Here is a 20,463-nt window from a genome sequence, read left to right on the forward strand (position 1 = left end):
CCTGGATATGAGCATCACCTGTAATCAGTTGGTATTATTACAAATCCAATTTTTTTTTCACTTGAGAGACGACTAGAATTAAAGTATTCATAATCAAACTAATAATAATAATAAGATACTCTTCATTATACCCTGATATGTGAATTTGGTAGCAGTGGCATATGGCAGAGGGGCATTGGAGAAGAAATTGAATGTGATAAATGTTACATCTGTTCTGTTTTGCTTTCCTTCTAGATTTATTGATTTGTTTGTTTTCACTGGATTTATCTCCATAATATTAAAAAGGGCATGGTTTAAAACAATAATAATTATACCCAACTTAAAGTTCAGATTTCTAACGAGCTGTCCCTAAAGTAATAAATAGAGATTGAGATTTAGTTTTCTTCATCCAGTATTTCTTCCAAATAGCACATCGGACCCTCTCCACTCTTCAAGGCCAGAACAACCAGCCCATTATTTCAGCTGGCTCTGATTTTACCAAACAGGCCACCCGGTTTGTTCTCTGCTGCTACGCCTCACTCCACGGTGTTCTCCCTGTGTTATGTACGGAGACGGTGCTCTTATGCATGTACACTCCGGATCTGAACTTTCCAGTGCAGCTCGGCTCAGTGGAAAAACACCCACAGACGCCCGTTTCCGGCCCCTGCTCGTGATCCATGACGGCCCCTTAATCGCACGCCGTTCGGCTGCTAGGTGAGTCTGTTTTCCTGCAACACTTAAACCACCTGCCTTCCAAGGCAAACACAATGCACGGCTACATCCTCCACCTCTCAGCTGCACCAGGGTTTAAAAATAGATATGGCATTGTTTACATTTGTATGAATGCATCTGGATGACATACGGGGTCCGATATATAGAAGTGAGTATTCTGAACATCTGTAATATAACCTTTGTGGACAATTGATCACAGATTCATATTCCTGTTTTGTCTCTATGAATAATGAAGCAGTTAATTCACTGCTTGGTTTTTCTAAAGCCTATTCAGAATGTCAAGGCTGCAACTAACAGTGAATCTCTTTGATTAGTCGTCAGAAAACTGTGATGACCTAAAGCCCCAGGTGACATCATCAACAGTGCAAAACTTAATAAACGAAGTGTACAAAGATATAAAACAGTCCAACAGGCCGACACCTCTTCAGTTATTTATAAGATGGCCAGCAGAAAAAGCCTGAGTTTCCAAGCAACTGAGCTGAAAGCATGAAGATAAGGAAGTAATGTGACCACGGTGCAGCAGGGTACACTAGGCACTGCTGTTTGCATATCTGCTTCTCACCCCCTCACCCCCCTCACACCCTCACCCCCTCACCCCTCTCACCCCTCTCTGAACTTGATCCAGTGAGAAATGCAGATGAGGTTGTTGTGTTTTTGTGTGTGTGTGCTCTTGACAAATGGCACATTTAAATGGAGTTATGAGATTATCTGCCAGTTGAGGATGTATGATAATGGTGCATGTCATATTAAGGTGCACCTGGGTCACTCCCCTTCTCTCCCCTTCTCTAAGGCTGAGGTTTCAGCAAATCCAAGTAGAAATGCTCGTTTTGAAGAGAAAAAGTACAACTGATGAATCCCATTTTAAATTCTCCTTATTTATCACTTCCAACGTAAACTAATGGCTTTACAAGCGAGTGTTGATTGGGGACTGTAAGCGCCGTGTTGTGCCTGGAGACCTTCGTGCGTCAGGTGCTCCGGCTAATCATTGACAGATCTGTCGAGGCGACGTGTGGTGGGTTCACAGCTGGCCGCCTGCACTCCACACACCGATATATATATATATGTAGTCGCCGACAGCTCCCAAGCATGGTTAAATGAGGACCCGCGGTTAAACCTGGACACCAGAGTCCACCATGGGTGACCTGCTCGCCCTGTTCGCGCTCCTCTCCTTCACCTCCGCCGCCGCGAAGCCCAACGCCGGTTTGAAAACGTGGGGCCGGTTCAACAAGCTGCCCTACCCCGGAGACAAGGCGTTCCTCTACGACACCTTCCCCAGGGACTTCATCTGGGCGGCGGGCACGGCGGCCTACCAGGTGGAGGGCGCCTTTGAGAAGGACGGGAAGGGGCTCTCCATATGGGACACTTTTACGCGCGGCGGGAACCGGATGGCCACCGGGGACGTCGGCAGCGACAGCTATCACAACATCCACGCCGACGTCCGAGCCGTCAAGCAGCTCGGGGTCAGCCACTACAGGTTCTCCCTGTCCTGGTCCAGGATCTTCCCCAACGGCACCCGCGGGAGTTACAACGAACTCGGCACCAACTACTACCGGACCCTCATCAAGAGGCTGAAGGAGATCCGCGTGCAGCTGGTGGTGACGCTCTACCACTGGGACCTGCCCGACCACCTGCAGCAGACCCTCGGCGGCTGGAGCAACCCGGAGATGGTGGGCATTTTCAAGGACTACGCGGATTTCTGTTTCCAGACCTTCGGGGACGACGTGAAGTACTGGATCACCATTGACAACCCGTTTGTGGTGGCGCGGCACGGGTACGGCACCGGGGTGGTCGCTCCGGGCATAAAGAACGACCCCGACCTCCCGTTCCGGGTCGGACACAATCTCCTTAAGGTGAGCTCGAGTTTGTCTTAAAGGAAAAGTAGCAAGAAACTTTAGTTTATAAGGGAATGAGTAAAATAATAATAAAAATATAGTTCCACCACTTTATTGTGTTCATTTATCTTATTTCTATTTTTTATCAATTTTTTATTTTGTATGTCTATATTTTATAAATCTTCATGGCTGTTTGTCCTTGAATTTTCTTATTTTGTCAACTGTAAAGCATTTTAAATCACACTGAAATAAAGTTTGACTGGTAGATTTTGTTTATTTTGAAAATCTCTTCACCTTCCTGTCATGATTTCATCCTCCCCCTCTTCTCCTTCTGCCGGTCCATCATTTCTCCGTCCGTCTGTTTCCCCTCCAGGCTCACGCGGCCGTCTGGCACCTCTACGACCGCCACTACCGACCCCGCCAGCAGGGCAAGCTGTCCATGGCGCTGGCCTCCCACTGGATCAAGCCCAGCCGCACTCGCCTGGAGAGCCTGCGGGAGTGTCAGTGCTCCCTGGACCACGTCCTGGGCTGGTTCGCCCGGCCCCTGTTCACCGATGGAGACTACCCTCCCTGCATGAAGGCCAGGCTGGGCTCCCGGCTGCCCTCCTTCACCCCGGAGGAGAGGGAGCACATGAGGGGGACGGCCGACTTCTTCGCCCTCTCCCACGGAGCGGCCCTCAGCTTCCAGCTCATCAACGACAGCCTGAAGTTTGGGCAGCAGGAGGATCTGGACCTGAGGATGCTGCTCTACTGGGTCAACGCGGAGTACGACAGGCCGCCCATCTTCGTGGTGCAGAGCGGCTGGTATGTGGTGCCAAAGTCTCCCTTGTTGTGTTGATGGAGCATCTTCTCATCTTCTCATCTCCACACAGGTACGTCCTTGGCAATACCAAGACGGAGGACCCCAAACACATGTACTACCTCAAGAGGTTCATCGCAGAGGCGCTGAAATGTGAGTAACATTCGCCACGATGTCCCATGTGGGCATGAGACAGGAATGACTGGTGCATCTGTCTGTGTTTGCCCAACAGCGATCATCATAGATGGAGTGAACGTGATTGGATACACAGCCTGGTCTCTGATAGACGGCTTCGAGTGGCACAGGGAGTACGGGATACGACGGGGACTCTACTACGTGGACTTCAACACCCCCGACATGAAGAGGGAGCCAAAGACATCCGCCACCTTTTACAGGTACGCACATATATACATTGTGATGTGTGCAGACATGTGTGTCTTATGACTACGGAGAGAGTTTTCACTCTCGGCACCGCTGCTCCTGAAGTGATGGTGATTTATTTTTTCTTCAAGAAACGTCATCCAGAGGAACGGTTTCCCAGAACTCCCGGAGAACAGACCAGCGCAAGGAATCTTCCCCTGTGATTTTGCCTGGGGGGTGTCTGCAAACTCCATACAGGTGTGTGTGTGTGTGTGTGTGTGTGTGTGTGTGTGTGTGTGTGTGTGTGTGTGTGTGTGTGTGTGTGTGTGTGTGTGTGTGTGTGTGTGTGTGTGTGTTGTGTGTGTTGTGTGTGTTGTGTGTGTTGTGTGTGTGTTGTGTGTGTGTGTGTGTCAGAGGGCAGACTTCTAATAATGAATGAAACACTAGAATGCTTCCTCAGAAATAGAGGAACTTGTGGAAACATTAACGATGTATTAACTGTAGACATTCAGTATAAACCTCACTCATATTAAGTGAAGACCTATTTTAAAGTTCCTTATTATAATAATATGTTTTGTTTTTATCATGATTTTCTCAGATTTAGTGTCGTGAGAAACTAAAATAGTCGTTGCACTTCCTCTCCTCCCTCGTCTAAGTTGCGTCATGTTCCTCGTATTATTTTGAACTTGCCATCTTGATGGTGAAAGTCCAGCTCAGAAAACGGCCACGACGATGAATCCTCTCTTAATCATAAACCACGGGAACCTCACAGCGTCTGGCGGTTGGAGCTGAGGAGCACAGCGCCAAGTGTTATTACCCATGTGCCCCTTTGGCTTTTATCTACATGTGTGTTCAGGTAAACGCAGGGTGCAGGTGAGTGTGTGTTTACATACTATGGGCGTGCATATGTGTTGTAGGTGGAGACCGCGCCCAGCCAGTTTGCAGACCCCAGTGTTTACTTGTGGAACATCACCAACAACGGCGAGCTGATGCGGCTGGAGGGCTTCAGCGCGCCGCCTGTACGCCGAACCAGGCACTGTGCTGATTACGCCACCATCCGACAACAAGTAGGTCCAAACATTTAGAGGCGGAGAGCAGTTCTCACTGAAAAGTATGTTTTTTCAGAGATGCCACGACATAACCGCCACATTATTGAGGCATTTGTTTATGGGTGGGAAGTCAGTGAGGGATCATGTGCATTTTGCAGCTCCAAATTAACACTGAAATGCAAAATATATCATATAATTAAAATTAAAAAACAGTAGTATCAATGAGTATCAATGATTTGTTTAAAGTGACAGTTTTGTCACTTGAGGTACCTTTTCACAAGAATAATCAGAGAACGGAAGTGTCATAATTAAGTGATTAAGACGTGTTTTTGTTGGTTCTCAGTCACTTTTATTTGACTTAATGCACATTCTCGTGTGCATGGAACTAGTGAGGACATTTAATACTTTTGAAGATGCAAATTATAAGGGTTTAGCAACTGATTAGCTCCAGTATACTGCTTTTGTGTCTGAAAAGGAAACTATTCAATAAGTTTGCATCTGTGCTGTTTCTCCAGAGTGTGTGTAACATACGTTGATCCTCCTCCCTCTCCAGGTGAATGAAATCCAGCAGGTCGGGGTAAACCACTTCCATTTCTCCCTCAACTGGTCGGCCGTGGTGCCCACGGGCGACGTGGCTCATCCCAACACCACCCTGCTGGGCTACTACCGCTGCTTCACCCGTCAGCTGCTGCAGGCCAACGTCACGCCCGTGGTCACCCTGTGGCACCACACACGCCTGCGCAGCAGCCTGCCGGCGCCGCTGGATACCGCCAACAAGTGGCTGAACAGGTCGGACACAGGGGTTTTATCCAGTTCTGATATAATATCATGATATCAGCCCGACATGGATTCATCTTTCCTTTTTCCTGTAATAAAGAGAAATCACTAAACACTGTGATTAATGGAAATGTCTTTGATAATGGAACAATCTGATTTATTGGCATTTTCATCTGTATCTCCTGTGATTTATCTGGAAGCTCATCGTCATGAATGTGTTTGCGCTTAACATATTTTACATGTATTGTGATGACATTACATACAAGGGATTTCATGATAAAATCTAAACTACCATGTGCCTGTTTTTCCATCAGGGAGACTCCAGAGGCGTTCGCAGCCTACGCCAGACTCTGTTACAGAGAACTCGGTGCCCACGTGAAGATGTGGATCACTCTGAATGAGCCCAACGATGAGATGGTGAGCTACCAGGAGGGTCACCAGATGCTGCGGGCGCACGCTCTGGCCTGGCACGCCTACGACCGTGAGTTCAGACACGCGCAGGGAGGAAAGGTCAGAGGAATTTATGTATTTATTACATATGAAAACATTTAGTTGTTTTTTATTATAGTATTCAAACAGACATTTTTTTGTCTGTGCAGCGATGTCCCAGATGATCCCCCCCTAAAGCTGTAGCGCCATGTTTTGTGTTGTCTCAGGTGTCTCTGGCTCTGCACATGGACTGGGTGGAGCCGGCATTTTCATTCAGCCGCGAAGACGTTGAACCGGCTAAAAGGGTTTTAGACTTCCGCGTCGGCTGGTTTGCAGAGCCGGTCTTCGGCAGCGGGGACTATCCTCTGGGGATGAGGAGCTGGCTGCGTCAGCTCAACTCACTCGAGTACAAATACTTCATTCATACTCAGCATGTTGATGTATTTCTGGTTGTGATAGATAGAATTTAAGGGTTGCGTTTGCGTTTGCGGTAATAATGTCGGATATCCGTCTAGTTAATCATAAAGTCTGAGTAGTAAATCATTAATGACACACATGTTAAGTATACACAATTAAAAGTAAATGGAGCAAATCATCAACTAACTTACTTGTACTTCTGAAATATATCTCCAATGTCTTTCCCTAGCCTGCCAGTGTTCAATGAGGAGGACAGACAGCTGGTTAAAGGGACGCATGATTTCTTTGCCATTAGTCACTTCAGTACCAAGGTGGTGACGCATGCCAAGGAAGACTCGTAAGATACAATTATGCTTTGCCTATTTTTGATGAAAGACACCACCTTCCCCTCCTAGTTTTATACGATCAGTTGAAGATAAGATGTTGCCCTGATGTAGTGATGCGTCCGCTATGAGGCCTGAGATGTTTTTCTTCAGCTTCTGTATCGTCTCCATGTCTGCAGGTACACCTACACAGCCATGCTGGAGGTCCAGCACATGATAGACACCACATGGATCATGTCCCCGAGGCCCGTTGTGCCCTGGGGCCTCAGAAAAGCCCTCAACTGGGTGAGGCTGGTCTTGTGGTGTTGTACACCTATACTAAACCCATTAGTAGGGACATATCAAAGGCATCTTGTGTCAAGAAGTTATACTTTTTATATAAATAGGTGAATATTAATAGATTTTTAACCAGGTTATAGTATTATTTATGGGTGGAAAGTCTAATATAAGTATTTTAACAAACATCTCTGGAGGTCATCTTTAAAATGTCAGTATTTATTTTAGCTGGATGCCGAACAAACACTATTTGCATGAGCAGCTCTGGGCTCGGCGCCTCACTTTGCACGATTCAGCAGATTAGATTCATCTTACGCTCCTGGAAGTGTTTTGCAAAGTGAATTGTTGTTTGGACTATAATGAGAAGATAGCAGACCCTTGACAAAAGGTGAAAGCTGACATTGGTCTTCTGCTGTGTAAGGTTAGGGAGCACTACTGCGATGTGCCCGTCTATGTGATGGCTAACGGGGTCCAGGAAGACCCGGCCCGCTTCAAAGACAGCCTAAGAGTCTACTACCTGTACAACTACATCAACGAGGCACTGAAAGGTGAGGCTACAAACACACATCTGGCTGTCGAGACTTTATTGGATTCATTGCGATGCACTTGAATATTGCACTCATTGCATTTGTATACAGAGTGATCAATCCTTTTAGAGGCGATTGAAGTTTCCCCTCTTCCAGTCCTCTGTAGAGCTTAATTATTAGACAGGTATTTAGGTCACTGAACCCTCAATAGTCAGCTGACTCAGAACACACAAAAATATCCACGGTTACATACGCTTCACTCGAATTGCGGTGTCAAGGTTACTCGCTATCCAATTACCTGTCCTTGTAAAGTTTATTGGGTTACACTTGGGTGAAGACCCGGCTCTTTGAAACCCACGTAATGATGAGCTCATCGCATCGTGTTATTGTCTGCTGTAGTGTTTGCTCTGACCACTTTGTAAACACTGTATGTAGTGATGTTTACACTTTATACTTCCAACACATTACCATGACATATGAGCAATTTATTTTAGTTTTTACATTGACTGTTTATAAAACCTTTAAACCTTTTTATTGTTGTGAATTAGGGGAATTTTATTGTTGTGAATTAGGGGAATTTTATTGTTGTGAATTAGGGAACCAAACTTAGATGCTTAGTGCTGGAAATTAATAGTTACTATCCTCAGCTGCATATAATTACTACTTTTTTGAGACTTTATTCTACTCATTTTTCATATTAACACTTTACTTTACCCTCCCCATTTTTAACATTAATAAGCAGTATAGATACATTGAATGAGCTTACAGCACACTTTAATTTAGGCAAGAATAAGATTGTTTTAAATATGTATTATTGTGGACTGTAACACAGTTGTAAATATATAAAATATCTCCATAGCTACAATTGTTGAAAATACAGTATATTATTAATATTATTGAACACTTGTCCTTATAACTTCTGCTCGTTACCAACTACAATATGTTATATATATTATTGTATTACGTTTATATGCTACTTATAGATGATGAATAGGGTGTTAGTGTTTTTGAGCCCACGTCCTCACCTCAACGTGCACATACAAGTAGAAAGTGCTGGTTTAACTTCTCCCATATTTGGTCTTTCCTCCTCAGCCTACACTCTGGACGGTGTAAACCTGAAGGGTTACTTTGCTTACGCCCTGAGCGACCAAAGGGACCCGGGCTTCGGCTTGTACGGCCACGTTCACGAAGAGGTCATCATCAAGGCCTCGCTCTCCAACTATCGCAACATCATCGAGCACAACGGCTTCCCCATTCAGGGGGCCGCGCCGCAGCAGTGTCCCAGCATGCCTCAGCCCTGCCGAGGCTGCCATGTGCTGGTCAGGAGGCCCGTGGTGGGCTTCCTGACTCTGGTAGGTTCAGCGGTGCTGATCACTCTGGGCCTCATTATCTACTACACAGCCAAAAGACACAAACAGTGCTACTGATGATTGGGACGTCAGGACCTTTCTTAATATAAATCAGCAGTCTCTATCTTTACATCCATAACTTAGAGTACTTCTTGTGATCATATTAAAGTGGTCCAATCATCTTCACAGCTTTTGTAACCGTTATTGAATTTGAATGTAAAATTTGTGTAAATATGTCAAACCGGTGAGGCACGTTATCAGAACTACATGATGGTGTAAATCACAGAATGGCCTTCAACACTGCTTGTGAGTTAAAGCCGTCAAAGGTTTTGATTTTTTTGAGACATCTTGCACTCCACTCGATAATTTCCCCATGGAATCCAAACGAGGAAACCCCTACGTTTTAAAGATGAGTGTTTGTACCTGGGTTGAGACAACATCTCAAACATGTTTTTTTTACATTGTTCTTGTCGTTTGTGCAATTTTGTGACTGTAATGAGAATGTTTCTGTTCCTATTGCTCAGCTTGACAAATTTGTTTAAATAAGCATACCGATGCTACATTTTTTAGGTGAGATACTTGTAACATCCCTGGTGTTTGATTCAGGCTGTTGCATTGATCTCCATCGCTGGGAACATCTGAACATCAGTGTTGTAGGCAGCGTTATGATATAAAATCCAATGACACGTCCACTCTCGTCAAGCTTGATTTCAGGAGTTATGTTCAATGAGGTTGATGTAAAAAAGTTTCTTCGTAACAGTATTTTTGTGTTTGTTCATTATAATAAAATCCACATCAGATAAATTCCAGAAAACAACAACAGACTTTTTAATAAACAACTAAATTTATTATAATGTTCTGGGGCAGATATTTTGGGAAACATCTTGTCCTTGCAGTTTATTCCATATACAAACAAGTGCCTGCTACTGCTATCAAAAGCGCTCCGTTTAGATTATTTTCCACCACTAGGGCGACGGTTCAAGACCCATTAACAGTGTACAGTGATGAAGTTTGGGGCATAAAGCCACAAAGAGTTATGTTAATGCCACCACCAGGCCTTACAGAATACAAATCTGTATCAAGTCCACTGTGAGTGTTGTTGGGGCAGCAAGAAACCAATATCAAGAAAAGTGTCCGTGTACTCTGATCAGAGTCAAAACATCATGCCGTCCAGACCGTCTTCCATGAACTTCTTGTAGATGGCCATGAACTTGGCGACGAAGGCCTCGAGGTGGTAGATAGCTTTGTTGCCCAGCTGCAGCCTGTGTTCGTAGTAGGCTGCCATGTGGGCCACCTCCGTCTTCAGCTGGCCATCGCAGTTACTCAACAACTCCGTTACCAGACCCTGTTAAGAGGATTGGACAAGGAAAATTAATCCTCCTGACCTTAAACACCACGGCAAACCATTTCAGCACTGATGGTAGGAAACGATACCTTCATGATGATATCAGGAGGGATGCAGTGAGTCAGCAGTTCGTACAGCCTGGCTCGAACCTCCAACAACCTGAGAACAGACAGATTCAGCATTAAAATATCACCGCAGATCTGATTCACGTTCTTTAGAACTGCCTCTCTCTTTGCCTTTCCTACCTCTGAGGACTCTGCTGACTGACAATGGCATTAGCGGTTTCTCTGAGGTAGACCTCCCAGTCCGTCTCCGGGGCCTCTTGGTCTGCCGAGAATGGATACCTGGGAACGGTTAATACCGGCTAAATGAGTATATACACTTTTAATTTATACCTCATGTTATCCGAGGTTAATTCTGTGGAGGAATAGATATGTTGTTGTGACAACTTACTGCTGCACCCTGCAGGCCTCGCACATCAAAAGGGCTTTGCGGAGGTTTCGACCAGATTTCTCAGTGATTTGCTTGGCCAGCTCAGGTGGGAGGAGCAGACCCTCCTTTTTACAGATTGATGTCAAAACACTGCAGACCTGGCAAACATGGATTAACACATGAACAAGGAGAGGAAACTGAAACGTCGCCTTGACCGTGGCGTAACTAATGTAGCCACTTCAGATGAGAACTAGTGATGATCTAAAGCACGTCCTCTCCACCTTACCTCATCTGGGCTTGGGAGAGGAACTCTGATAGCCAGACAACGGCTCCGAATTGGCCCAATGACTTTGGAGGTGGACGTAGAGCAGAGGATGAGACGGCAGGTGGACATGTACTTCTCCATCGTCCGGCGCAAAGCATGCTGGGCATCCTTTGTGAGTCTGTCCACCTCTGTTAACAACACCACTGAGAACAGAAGTGTGCCCGTTACTACAACATCGACAGTCTGAGGAAGTCAGCATTCACAGCTTTCTCTTCCTTCCCTACCTTTGAACTCTCTCTGGGTGCTTGACTGGATCTGCTGAGACTGGGCCACAGTTTTAATCAGCTCCTGAATCACCACACGGTCCTGGTTCCCAGCATCACTGTTAGAAACCCAACAGAAATTCATTACAATTTTGTCAAAGGTCTACATATCTTCCCTGTTCGTGACCAGACCAAAAAGTAGTGATTTATTTTATTATGTTCTTTGCTTTTGTGATCACCCTAGTTTTGCATTAATGCGACAGAATTCCTTATTAAATGAGCCAGATAGCACCCTAATAAAAACATTATTTACCCTAAGTTTCCTTTTCACCTGACTTATTATTAAAAAAAAAGCACCTCAGTTTGTTGAATGAGTGACCAAACAATCATTCACGGGGGGAACTAATAACTCAACCATGGAGAACCAATAATAAATCTTAAATCTACAGAGGCTGTTAGTGGAATGCATGTACAGTACATGTACTTAATCATCATTCATTTACCTTGGGTTGACTTCCAAGTGGTAGTTGCTGGCTATTGTATTGATCTCTATTTTCTTCTTTGAGGGCGCCTGGAGACACAGAAACGATGTTACAAGTAAGTCTGATAGTGTTGTCGTGTTGACAGAGGACCATGTTCGATGACGCGTGTTTGTGGGGCATTGATCGGCCTCCTCACCACGATGGTCTGGTGCTCTATGCGGAGCTTCTCCACCCCGGCTCCATACAGCTCCCTCAGCAGACACATGATGCGGGTTTTCTTCCCGGCGCCCGATGGCCCGTAAACCAACAAGTGAGGAAAGTCGCCACCTTGAACCTGATCAAAACATTAACAAGACGGAGCCTTTAGTGACTGTTTATATTCGACGTCATCACCGCATAATCCAATTAACAGCACTCGCTTTAATTGCCATTTGATGGTATGGACCCTGTGTTAACAAAGAGAGCATAGAGCTAGTTAACTATATCCACACGTATATCACCGGGTTAACAGCGGGGAATCATGCATAAAGTAAAGCAAATCTAACTTGTTGATAGCCTATGATGCAGCTAGTGGGTGTGATGCTAATGCTAGCTGCTAACCTAGCATGCAGGTTGCTCCTCTTACCAGGTTTTTCAGCTGAGTCGCCTGCTCTTTATGATAGTCGAGTTTCCCGAGGGAAGTCGGCCGATATTTGTCCACCCACAAACTCATCGTGTTATGAATTCAGTGTCTGTAACGGTCTGTGTTGATGGCGGACAGCTCGGCTCCAGCTCTCCCGCGAAATACGATTCGTACGCGACCCGCGCTGCCGCTGCTACTTCCTGTTGTGCTACGGAGAGCCGAAGGGGACAAAACTGCTACAGGCGAGTGGTAAATCCACCTTCTCATGCTGAAAAGCCCAAAACTGTAAGTATACTACTGTGTTCCGACAACGACAGGCTGTTTACGACTGTATTCTGTCAGAATAATGTATTCTATATTATTAACTAAATGTAAACAGCACGTGGAGCATGTCAGCAGCCAGCTCCACCGAGAGAACTGTCATTTTTGGGGGGATAGACATCACTCCACTCGACAGTCAGTGGAGTCGCTTTCTGTTACCAGAACTAGTTTAATACAGAGGACAGTGTATTATCGAGCAATGATGGCATGGAATTCATTAGGTTTTTTTTAATCTCAGAAAATGATAAAATATGTTTTCACAAAATGTTATTTATTTACACAGGAACACTAAGATGTTATATATTTAATAGAGCTACTGTGTATTAGATATGTCTTGAGCTTGTGTTGTTTGTGATGTCATGTATTATCTTGATTATTTGTTATGTTGTGAGTATGAATGTTACGTTGGTATGTTTATGTTTGTGTTGTATTTTTGATATACCGTGAGGATGAATGTTATGGATGTATGTAATCCATCTTATGTATAATTCTTATGGAAAAATAGAGACCCCAGGAAGAATAACTACTGTCTAAAACAGGCAGAAGCTAATGAGGATAGAAAGAAAGAAAGAAAGAAAGAAAGAAAGAAAGAAAGAAAGAAAGAAAGAAAGAAAGAAAGAAAGAGATGACCTCCTCTAGTGTCGCTCTTCCATAACTTCTGTTATGATGTTCAGGTATAATTACAAAAACTTGAGTGAAAACTGTGCAGCCCTGGATAAGACAGGGAGCAGGAGGGGTTGAGTGGGACTAATGTTTCACCTAGTGGCCTCTAGCAGATTAATCTGGCCATTCTGATTTTGAACCATGCAAAGAGGAAAACACCGTTATGTCATTGCCAATGTTTGTCGTCAAAATAAGCTTTTGTTATCTTACATATTTTTCACTGTATCTAAGAAACACACTGTGAAGATAACATGCTCTACATGATTCAGTGCAGCTGATCTTGATAAACCTTTTCTTTGCACTTTCCCTCAGTGGAACTGATTTATAGACTTTAAAGCATCAGACACTCATTCATCATTTGCCTCTAATTGTTTTATTGTAAACTGTGTCTTTCTTCACCCTGCCCGTCTTCAATCCGACCCCGGTAACTATACGTCTCCGTGACAGGAATGTTCTATATGGGGGAGCGAGTCTCGGCAGGTCGGCGTAGCTTGTGCTGAAGTACATGTTTGAGTTAAATGAATTAGCATCCATCATCGCAGTAATGTAGGACGGTGAAACATCTGGGACGCGCGGTGGAAGTTGGTCACGTTGCTTTCGTGGAAGATAACTTGTGAAGTTCATTCATGAGTTTGACTCATGAATACATGCATGAGAGGTCGCCTTTGTGCTGATGCTGCCAACAGGTATTTTAAAGGTTCAGTTCACCCAAAAACAGTGATATTTCCAATTGGTGTGTGGCCTTTTCATCTGATATATTCAACATAAAAGAAAACTGTCTGCTGTCCATCTCGAAGCAGATAAAAAAGAAAACTGAACTATCATGATAATCGTTAAAATGGGTGAATTCTCATATCTCAACAATACAGTAAACTCTAATAAACATGGTGATTGTGGTTGGAGAGACGTTACAGTAAGATGTTTTTTAAAAAGTTCAGTCTAAGTACGCCCTCCGCCTTGACCAGATCTTTCCAAGACTTTGAGGGTCAAACAGGCCTCAACAGGCAGACTCATCCTCAAGGTTAACGCACCAATAACAGGTCTGTGCTCTTGACCTACAAAACATAAAATCCAATGTTTGCTGGCAAACGTGAAGAATTCCACAGTCCGTTGACAACTTTGAAAGGACCACGAGTCCCTTTCTTGTTAATTGAGGCGTACGGTGTTGCTGTCGGTACAAAAAGTACGATCTTAGAGATTTACAGAGCAGAAGAAGGTGTTAAAAGCATTAAGTCATGTGTTGTTTAGGAATGTGCTTCTAAGGTGAAAAAAAACCCTTCGCCTTGAGTCATATTATACAGCACTGAGTGAAAAGGAGGAATGGGGAGGGTGAAAGGTGTGACTCAGACCCCAAGTCTTTGATTCAAAGTCGTATTTGTCCCGTGTGCGTGCAGCTGTTTAATTTGTTTCATCATAATTTCCACAACAGAACATTATATTTAATTTGCTTTGAGTGCATAATTGATCTATTTTTCCTCTGTTACACACACACACACACACACACACACACACACACACACACACACACACACACACACACTACACACTTGCACAGGTAGCAGGAACACCTGCCTGTGGAACTCCCTGTCTTCTTGCTGAGGTAATGAAGGAGGGGAGAGCATTCCTCAACCCTCTCTTTTCTCTCCTCCCCTCACAGCATTTCATGTGTTTCAGAGTAAAACTCACTCTTTCTGTATCATCAGCGCCATGCAGCGTATAAGGACTACTTAGCCTCAGCCGGATACCTGTGTTACCTTCAGAATGCTGCATCAGATGTGCTCTTGGATGACGCAACTTCTGTAAAAAAACAAACAAAAAACAAACAAAAAAACTCCAAACAAATCATCAGGTATGTTAAAATTCAAATTCTATGTTTCTTTATTAAACAGCCTGGTTCCTAAAATTATTTATTTTTAAAGAAATAGTCAAGAATGCTCCATTGTGCTAATTATTGAGTTTAAGATTTCGTTCATGTTAAGATGTTGATTTAATGAACAGTAATATTTCTCCATAGACCAGCTGACACATGGCCTACATTCACTGGGAACAAATGACTCTTTGTGTGCATGTGTTGCATTAGGAAACTCCTTTTGGAAAGGATTTGTTTGTTTCCACATATACATGCTGCGTGTTTCACTGTAATATGATTTTAACCTCATCTGTAAGACCCACCACTGTGTGTTTTCAAAGACGGAGGGGAAGAAATGCCGGACATGGAAACGGTGTGTGAGCCAAAAATATCCACCAGGAAAAAACAATGTGTTTGAGCAAAATATATGTCTAGAGAAAAAAAGAAAGGAGAAAGGAGTCCAACACATACAGAGTGTTGCACTGTGGAGAAACAATGTTGACTTTGGCATGGGGCAGTTACATTTGTGATTATTCTGGCACAAGATATCCTAATATTTGTATTCACAGAATCAAAATAGTGGGGAAAGTGATTTTTGTTAAACCAATTTCATCAAACTGCAGTACCAGGAGACATCTTACTGAGAGGGAAATAGTTGGCTGTGGTCGAGTGAACGTACATGAACATATTCATGTGCACAGGTGTGAGGTTACTTTTGGCCAAAGTAACATCCCGTGTCTCTTCCTTTCTCTCTCCAGCTCGGCTATCAAAGGAATTTTCTGGATCATTCAAAGGGCCAAAGTGTAAATATCAGTCTCCTCGCACCATTTCAGCAGCTGTACACTAACTGGCGGTTCGTCAGGCTCAGTTGGAGTGAGCCACCATTGTACCCTCTACAACAGCCCCACAACAGTGATGCAGGACGGTCCGGTAGCTGCGTTTCCTGTCCAGCAGCAGCCTAACGGGCACGTTTACCCCCCGGCTGTGGGTGTCCCTTTGGGTGAGCAAGGTCAAGTTCCCCTCTTGAGTCAAAGCGCCATCAGCAAACTGAGAGGCGTGTCTGAACCTGTCCCTCTGCTGCATTGTGCTCCGGGTCCCGTGGCCCCTCGTGATCAAAGATGGAAGGAGGGGAAGGTCAGCAAAGCCTGTAAGACGACCAAGCCTGCCTTGAAGCAGAATGGCCGGCGTGAGCGCAGACAGAGTTCAGACGTAGCGTCTGGAGCAGGTCAGGACGTGGAAACAAGTATTTGCGACCCCCTGCCACCATCTGTGAACACATCTGGCGAACGCTCACTGGATCTGCTGAGAATAGTGAAGCACAAGCCGAGTGCCATTGTGTTCTGTGACCGTAGCTCTGACAACCAGGCGACCTCTGGAGAGTCTTCTCCATCCGCCGCTGAAGAGGGCGACGACGACGAGGGTGATGCTTTTCCTGAGGCGTCACAATACAAGGAATTCCTGGTCAGTCGTCGCCGTAGAAACTTGAGCAGGAGCAGGAAGTGCTCGAGGAAGAGACAGGATGCACAACCCACCACCAAGGGGAAACCTGAGTTCGCAGGTAGCCAGGAGGAAGAGGAAACGCCGCAGAACAATGGAGAACAGGTAAGAAAAACAAGACAGGAGAAGAGTGATAACAAAGAGTCATGGAAAGCAATTAGGTAGCTGCATGTCTATTATGAAAAGCACTAATAACATTAATAAGTGTCTGAGGAAGTCATGAGCCAGCATGCACAACATCGTGACCCAGAAAACTGAAGCAGTTTAATGGAATACAGTCTCATTGATATAAATATTTTAACTTGGTCTTCAGTAAAAAAAACTTTAAAAAAAAGCCAATTTTGAGGTGTGAAACCTTCTTCCACCACTAGAGGGCAGCATATTATTTAAAACTGTTCAACATGAGCTTGTTTACACATGACTGTTATTGCTTGTTGGGTTTTTTTCCCCCCAGCGTGTCTTTCAGATAGTTTAAATAGTGAAAATGTACATTGGTACACATATTCTACATGTTGCAGTAGAATAGTTGATACAACCTGCTAAATTAGTGGTCATAGTTGCAAAAATGCATGTATATAATATGTAGAATCACAATGTCATTGGTTTCATTTTGTGCTGGTTTATCTTTCTTGCATGTCATCCTCCTCTCCCTCGTTTGCATCTTTTCTTCTTTGTCAGTAAAGGTGAAAATGTCAAAAATAATTTAATCAAATGTTCTGCTGCCAAAATATTTGAACACAGCAAGTTCATAATCGTTTAATAATTTGGCAGGTATGTCTCTCAGTCATAAATTCCTCTAATTTTTCTCCTGGCCCTGTCTTGACTCGCCACCTCCCAGCATGCACCATACCAGCGGGCATCCATTGTAGTAATAGTGTGAGCGTCCCCCTAACGGCGTTCTCACACCTGTCAGAGCAGCCCTCAGTCACTGGCACGTTCCCATAACAGGCGTCTGGCACACTGCACACTCTTCCCCCCCTCTTGGACCCAAATAAAAGGATTTTCCTCTCTGCGCTCCTTTTGTGATGGCGTTCTGACCACGTAGCTTTTAAAGTCACTTATTGACAGGCTTAGGTAGCGCTCATTTGAATACTTGTTAAGGGAAAGAGGCCCCGCTGTGGTTCCACATTCTTGGAATATCTTGGTTCAGGCTGTTTCGTCACACTCCACAATTTAGAGTAAAAAAAACAAGAATTTATTCTGCATTTAGAGTCAAATTATTCTTGCATAATTTTTTTTTATCATATCATCATCGTTCTGTAGGTGTTTTTTATAAAGAAGGTGTGATTTGAGCATCTTATAGATTAATTATTTAATTCCCAGGAGAAATAACGTACAACCAGTCTGTCATTACTGTAATTTCCAGTGATATATTAATTATTTTTGTATATTTGTCTGCAGGTGAAGCTACTTCTGCCTAGTTCTCCAACACGACACTGTCGTTGATTCATCTTTCCCTTCAGATCAGCAGAGCACACTCCACATGCGGACCAAGGATACACTTCTTTATTTATTCATATTAGACTTATGTGTCATGATAATGGGTGTTTTAGCATATCCAAGGCATTTCAGACCCATAATGAAATGGTCTTGTGGCAGAGATATCGTGATGCATTAAGAGCTCCATCCACTGTGAACACTTTGGACAGAAGCCTATTAACGTTTCATGAACTCAGAGAGCACTCTGTGAAAAGTGAGTGGGGCTTCATGCGCGTGGCCATGGAGTGCGTTTGTGTTCACATGAGCACATTTTTACGTGCCACACTTGGAGTAACTCCTGCCTCTGAAAAGCCTCCCCCCCCCCCCCCCCCCCTTGTGTCCTCTGTCGCCCATAGTGAGGGGTAAAAATAGCACCCTGCTGCACATAGACAGCCTTCTGTGTTCCTGTGTGTAGGAATCTGGAGATGTGGGGGCTGCAACACACAGGAAATGGCTTTACTGCCAAAGCCGTTCTCCAGATATTTTTTAAAAAGCGTGATGGCTTGGGGAGCGGGAGTGGACAGAAGGGTGTGTTTGTGTGCGCGGCGAGTGGGCGGCTGGGTGGGCGGTTTTGGGTAGGTGAGGGCATACTTGTGTCTTATGCATGCATGTGTGTGAGTGAGGGGGCTGTTTTTCAAACTCCTCAAAGGGGCCCTATGTGCTGCTATCAGCCTCTGGGACTCTGGGATTGGCAGCGGAGCCCAGAAACAAAGCAGTTTGTTCATTTCCTGGAAGGCCAGTGAACAAGTGTCTCAGTCAGAGTCCATGACCAATGGGGGGAAAGAGAGGGAAAGCAAGGGGTTTAGGAACGTGCATAACGGAGCTGAATGGATATTATAACACATTTATATCATGTTTGATGGCTGCTGTGCTGTTTTTATATGATTTATAGTTTCATTCAGGTCTCTTTATCTTTGGCTTTGGTTTTTCCTCGTCCATCAATCTAAGCTACTCTGTTTCACGCTCCACACTAATGTCATTGAGAAGGTGTCACCTCCTCCACGGTGCAGGGGAACACTGTGTACCCCTGGTTGGACATGAAACAAGCACAATGTTGGACTGGAGGCAATGAAGGTTGGACTAGGTGGATGAGGGAGAGGAGTGTGTGTTGGGTTTGATTTCTCAGACCGACATACATCAGTGCAAGGTGAAACCCCACAGTTGGTCTCTGAGCCATACTTAAGTGTGTGTGTTGTGTCTTTTTTGGCCTGTGTGTTCAGGCTGCTGCGTGTGACTCCACGACCCTGCTGATGAAAAGGTGCGATCATCTCAACGAGGGGATCCAGGAAGTCCAAAGCGGTGATTCCTCCCACTCGGATGTTACCGATGCTGACGAGGAGCAGCGGAGCACCACGGTGAGTCCAGGATTTATATAGTGCTTTATAGTGCACAGGCCAATCCTAAATGTGGTATAATTTAGTTGTTTTTAAAATACATTATAAATATATAGATAAAGAAATAGTCGGGATTCTGTTCAAGACAAGGGAATCTAACTCAAATGGATGGAGTCCATATATGTATGCATGTAAGTCACAGGGCTGCTGTGACTGTAGAAGAAGAGTTTTATACCTTAAAGGACCAGTGTGTGTGATTTAGTGGCATCTAGTGGTCAGGTTGCAGATTGCATCCAACTGAATACCACCTCTGTTCACCTCAACCCTTCCAATCATGACGGAGATGTCTGGTGACCTTCAGGTAACATAAACATGCTCTGGGGTCTCATTGGTCCGTTATGGGGTACAGAAACATGACGGTCCAACAAGAGGAACCACTGCCTTTGTAGAATTAAACTATAGTTATAATACTACTATATACTACTATTATATTAATTTTCTGCCAATACATCCCTCTAAATACTACACACTGCTCCTTTTACTATAGAAATTAAATTTGAAAAAAAAAAATATATATATATATATACAGCAGAATAACCAAAGTTACTTGTAGTTATATATCAATTTTAAGACAAAGTTAGCCATACTTTATATCATACAATTTACGGCCACACACATTCAAGTGTGAAGAATTTACCATGGAGTCATCACACAGCGCACCACACACATGTTGGGCCTACTTAGTGGAGTGGGTTGCCAGGCTTGCAGTCTCTCCCCCTATTTAATATGGGGCTGATTAATTAAGAATAATAGGTTGGATGGGCTCCAAGCCTGTTGTTTTTCCGCCAGTAAAGCCATTCCCAGATTTCTGACTCATTTGGCGTCCATCTGGAAAGAGCATCAACCCACCAGAAACTACAGAGGTAGTCAGAGCTGAGCCTACTGTTATTTTAAAGTTTAATTTAAGATAATTTCTGGAAGGAGACTGTAGCTCGCCCCTGTGCTGGGCTCCTCTGTTCTCCTCTCACATTACATTCCTGCTCCCTCATTATGCTTACCAAG

General features: G+C 44.3%; 2 protein-coding genes across 3 annotated transcripts; one reads left to right on the forward strand and one right to left on the reverse strand.

Moving 5' to 3' along the window:
- The first annotated feature begins 1,758 nt into the window (after positions 1 to 1,758).
- On the forward strand, positions 1,759 to 9,279 carry kl (klotho). 2 transcript variants are annotated; one of them, XM_084028966.1, is made up of 13 exons: positions 1,759 to 2,561; positions 2,917 to 3,308; positions 3,416 to 3,495; positions 3,575 to 3,737; positions 3,855 to 3,960; positions 4,620 to 4,769; positions 5,305 to 5,540; positions 5,843 to 6,038; positions 6,185 to 6,363; positions 6,604 to 6,711; positions 6,877 to 6,982; positions 7,395 to 7,521; positions 8,593 to 9,279. In XM_084028966.1, the coding sequence occupies exons 1-13, from the start codon at positions 1,845 to 1,847 to the stop codon at positions 8,925 to 8,927; spliced, it is 2,895 nt and encodes a 964-aa protein (XP_083885092.1). In that variant the 5' UTR covers positions 1,759 to 1,844; the 3' UTR covers positions 8,928 to 9,279. The 2 variants fall into 2 exon arrangements, with proteins under 2 accessions (XP_083885092.1, XP_083885091.1); XM_084028965.1 differs by having other exon boundaries at positions 1,761 to 2,561; positions 2,917 to 3,347; positions 8,593 to 9,278.
- Positions 9,280 to 9,653: 374 nt separating this feature from the next.
- Positions 9,654 to 12,449, reverse strand: rfc3 (replication factor C (activator 1) 3). Its single transcript, XM_084028393.1, has 9 exons — positions 12,262 to 12,449; positions 11,833 to 11,970; positions 11,658 to 11,725; positions 11,176 to 11,273; positions 10,913 to 11,094; positions 10,648 to 10,784; positions 10,440 to 10,538; positions 10,284 to 10,353; positions 9,654 to 10,194 (listed from the first exon to the last, which is right to left on the reverse strand). The coding sequence occupies exons 1-9, from the start codon at positions 12,346 to 12,348 to the stop codon at positions 10,003 to 10,005; spliced, it is 1,071 nt and encodes a 356-aa protein (XP_083884519.1). The 5' UTR covers positions 12,349 to 12,449; the 3' UTR covers positions 9,654 to 10,002.
- Positions 12,450 to 20,463: the final 8,014 nt, after the last annotated feature.

The sequence above is a fragment of the Eutrigla gurnardus genome (assembly GCF_963514095.1).
Source record: "Eutrigla gurnardus genome assembly, chromosome: 15".
Lineage (NCBI taxonomy): Eukaryota > Metazoa > Chordata > Actinopteri > Perciformes > Triglidae > Eutrigla > Eutrigla gurnardus.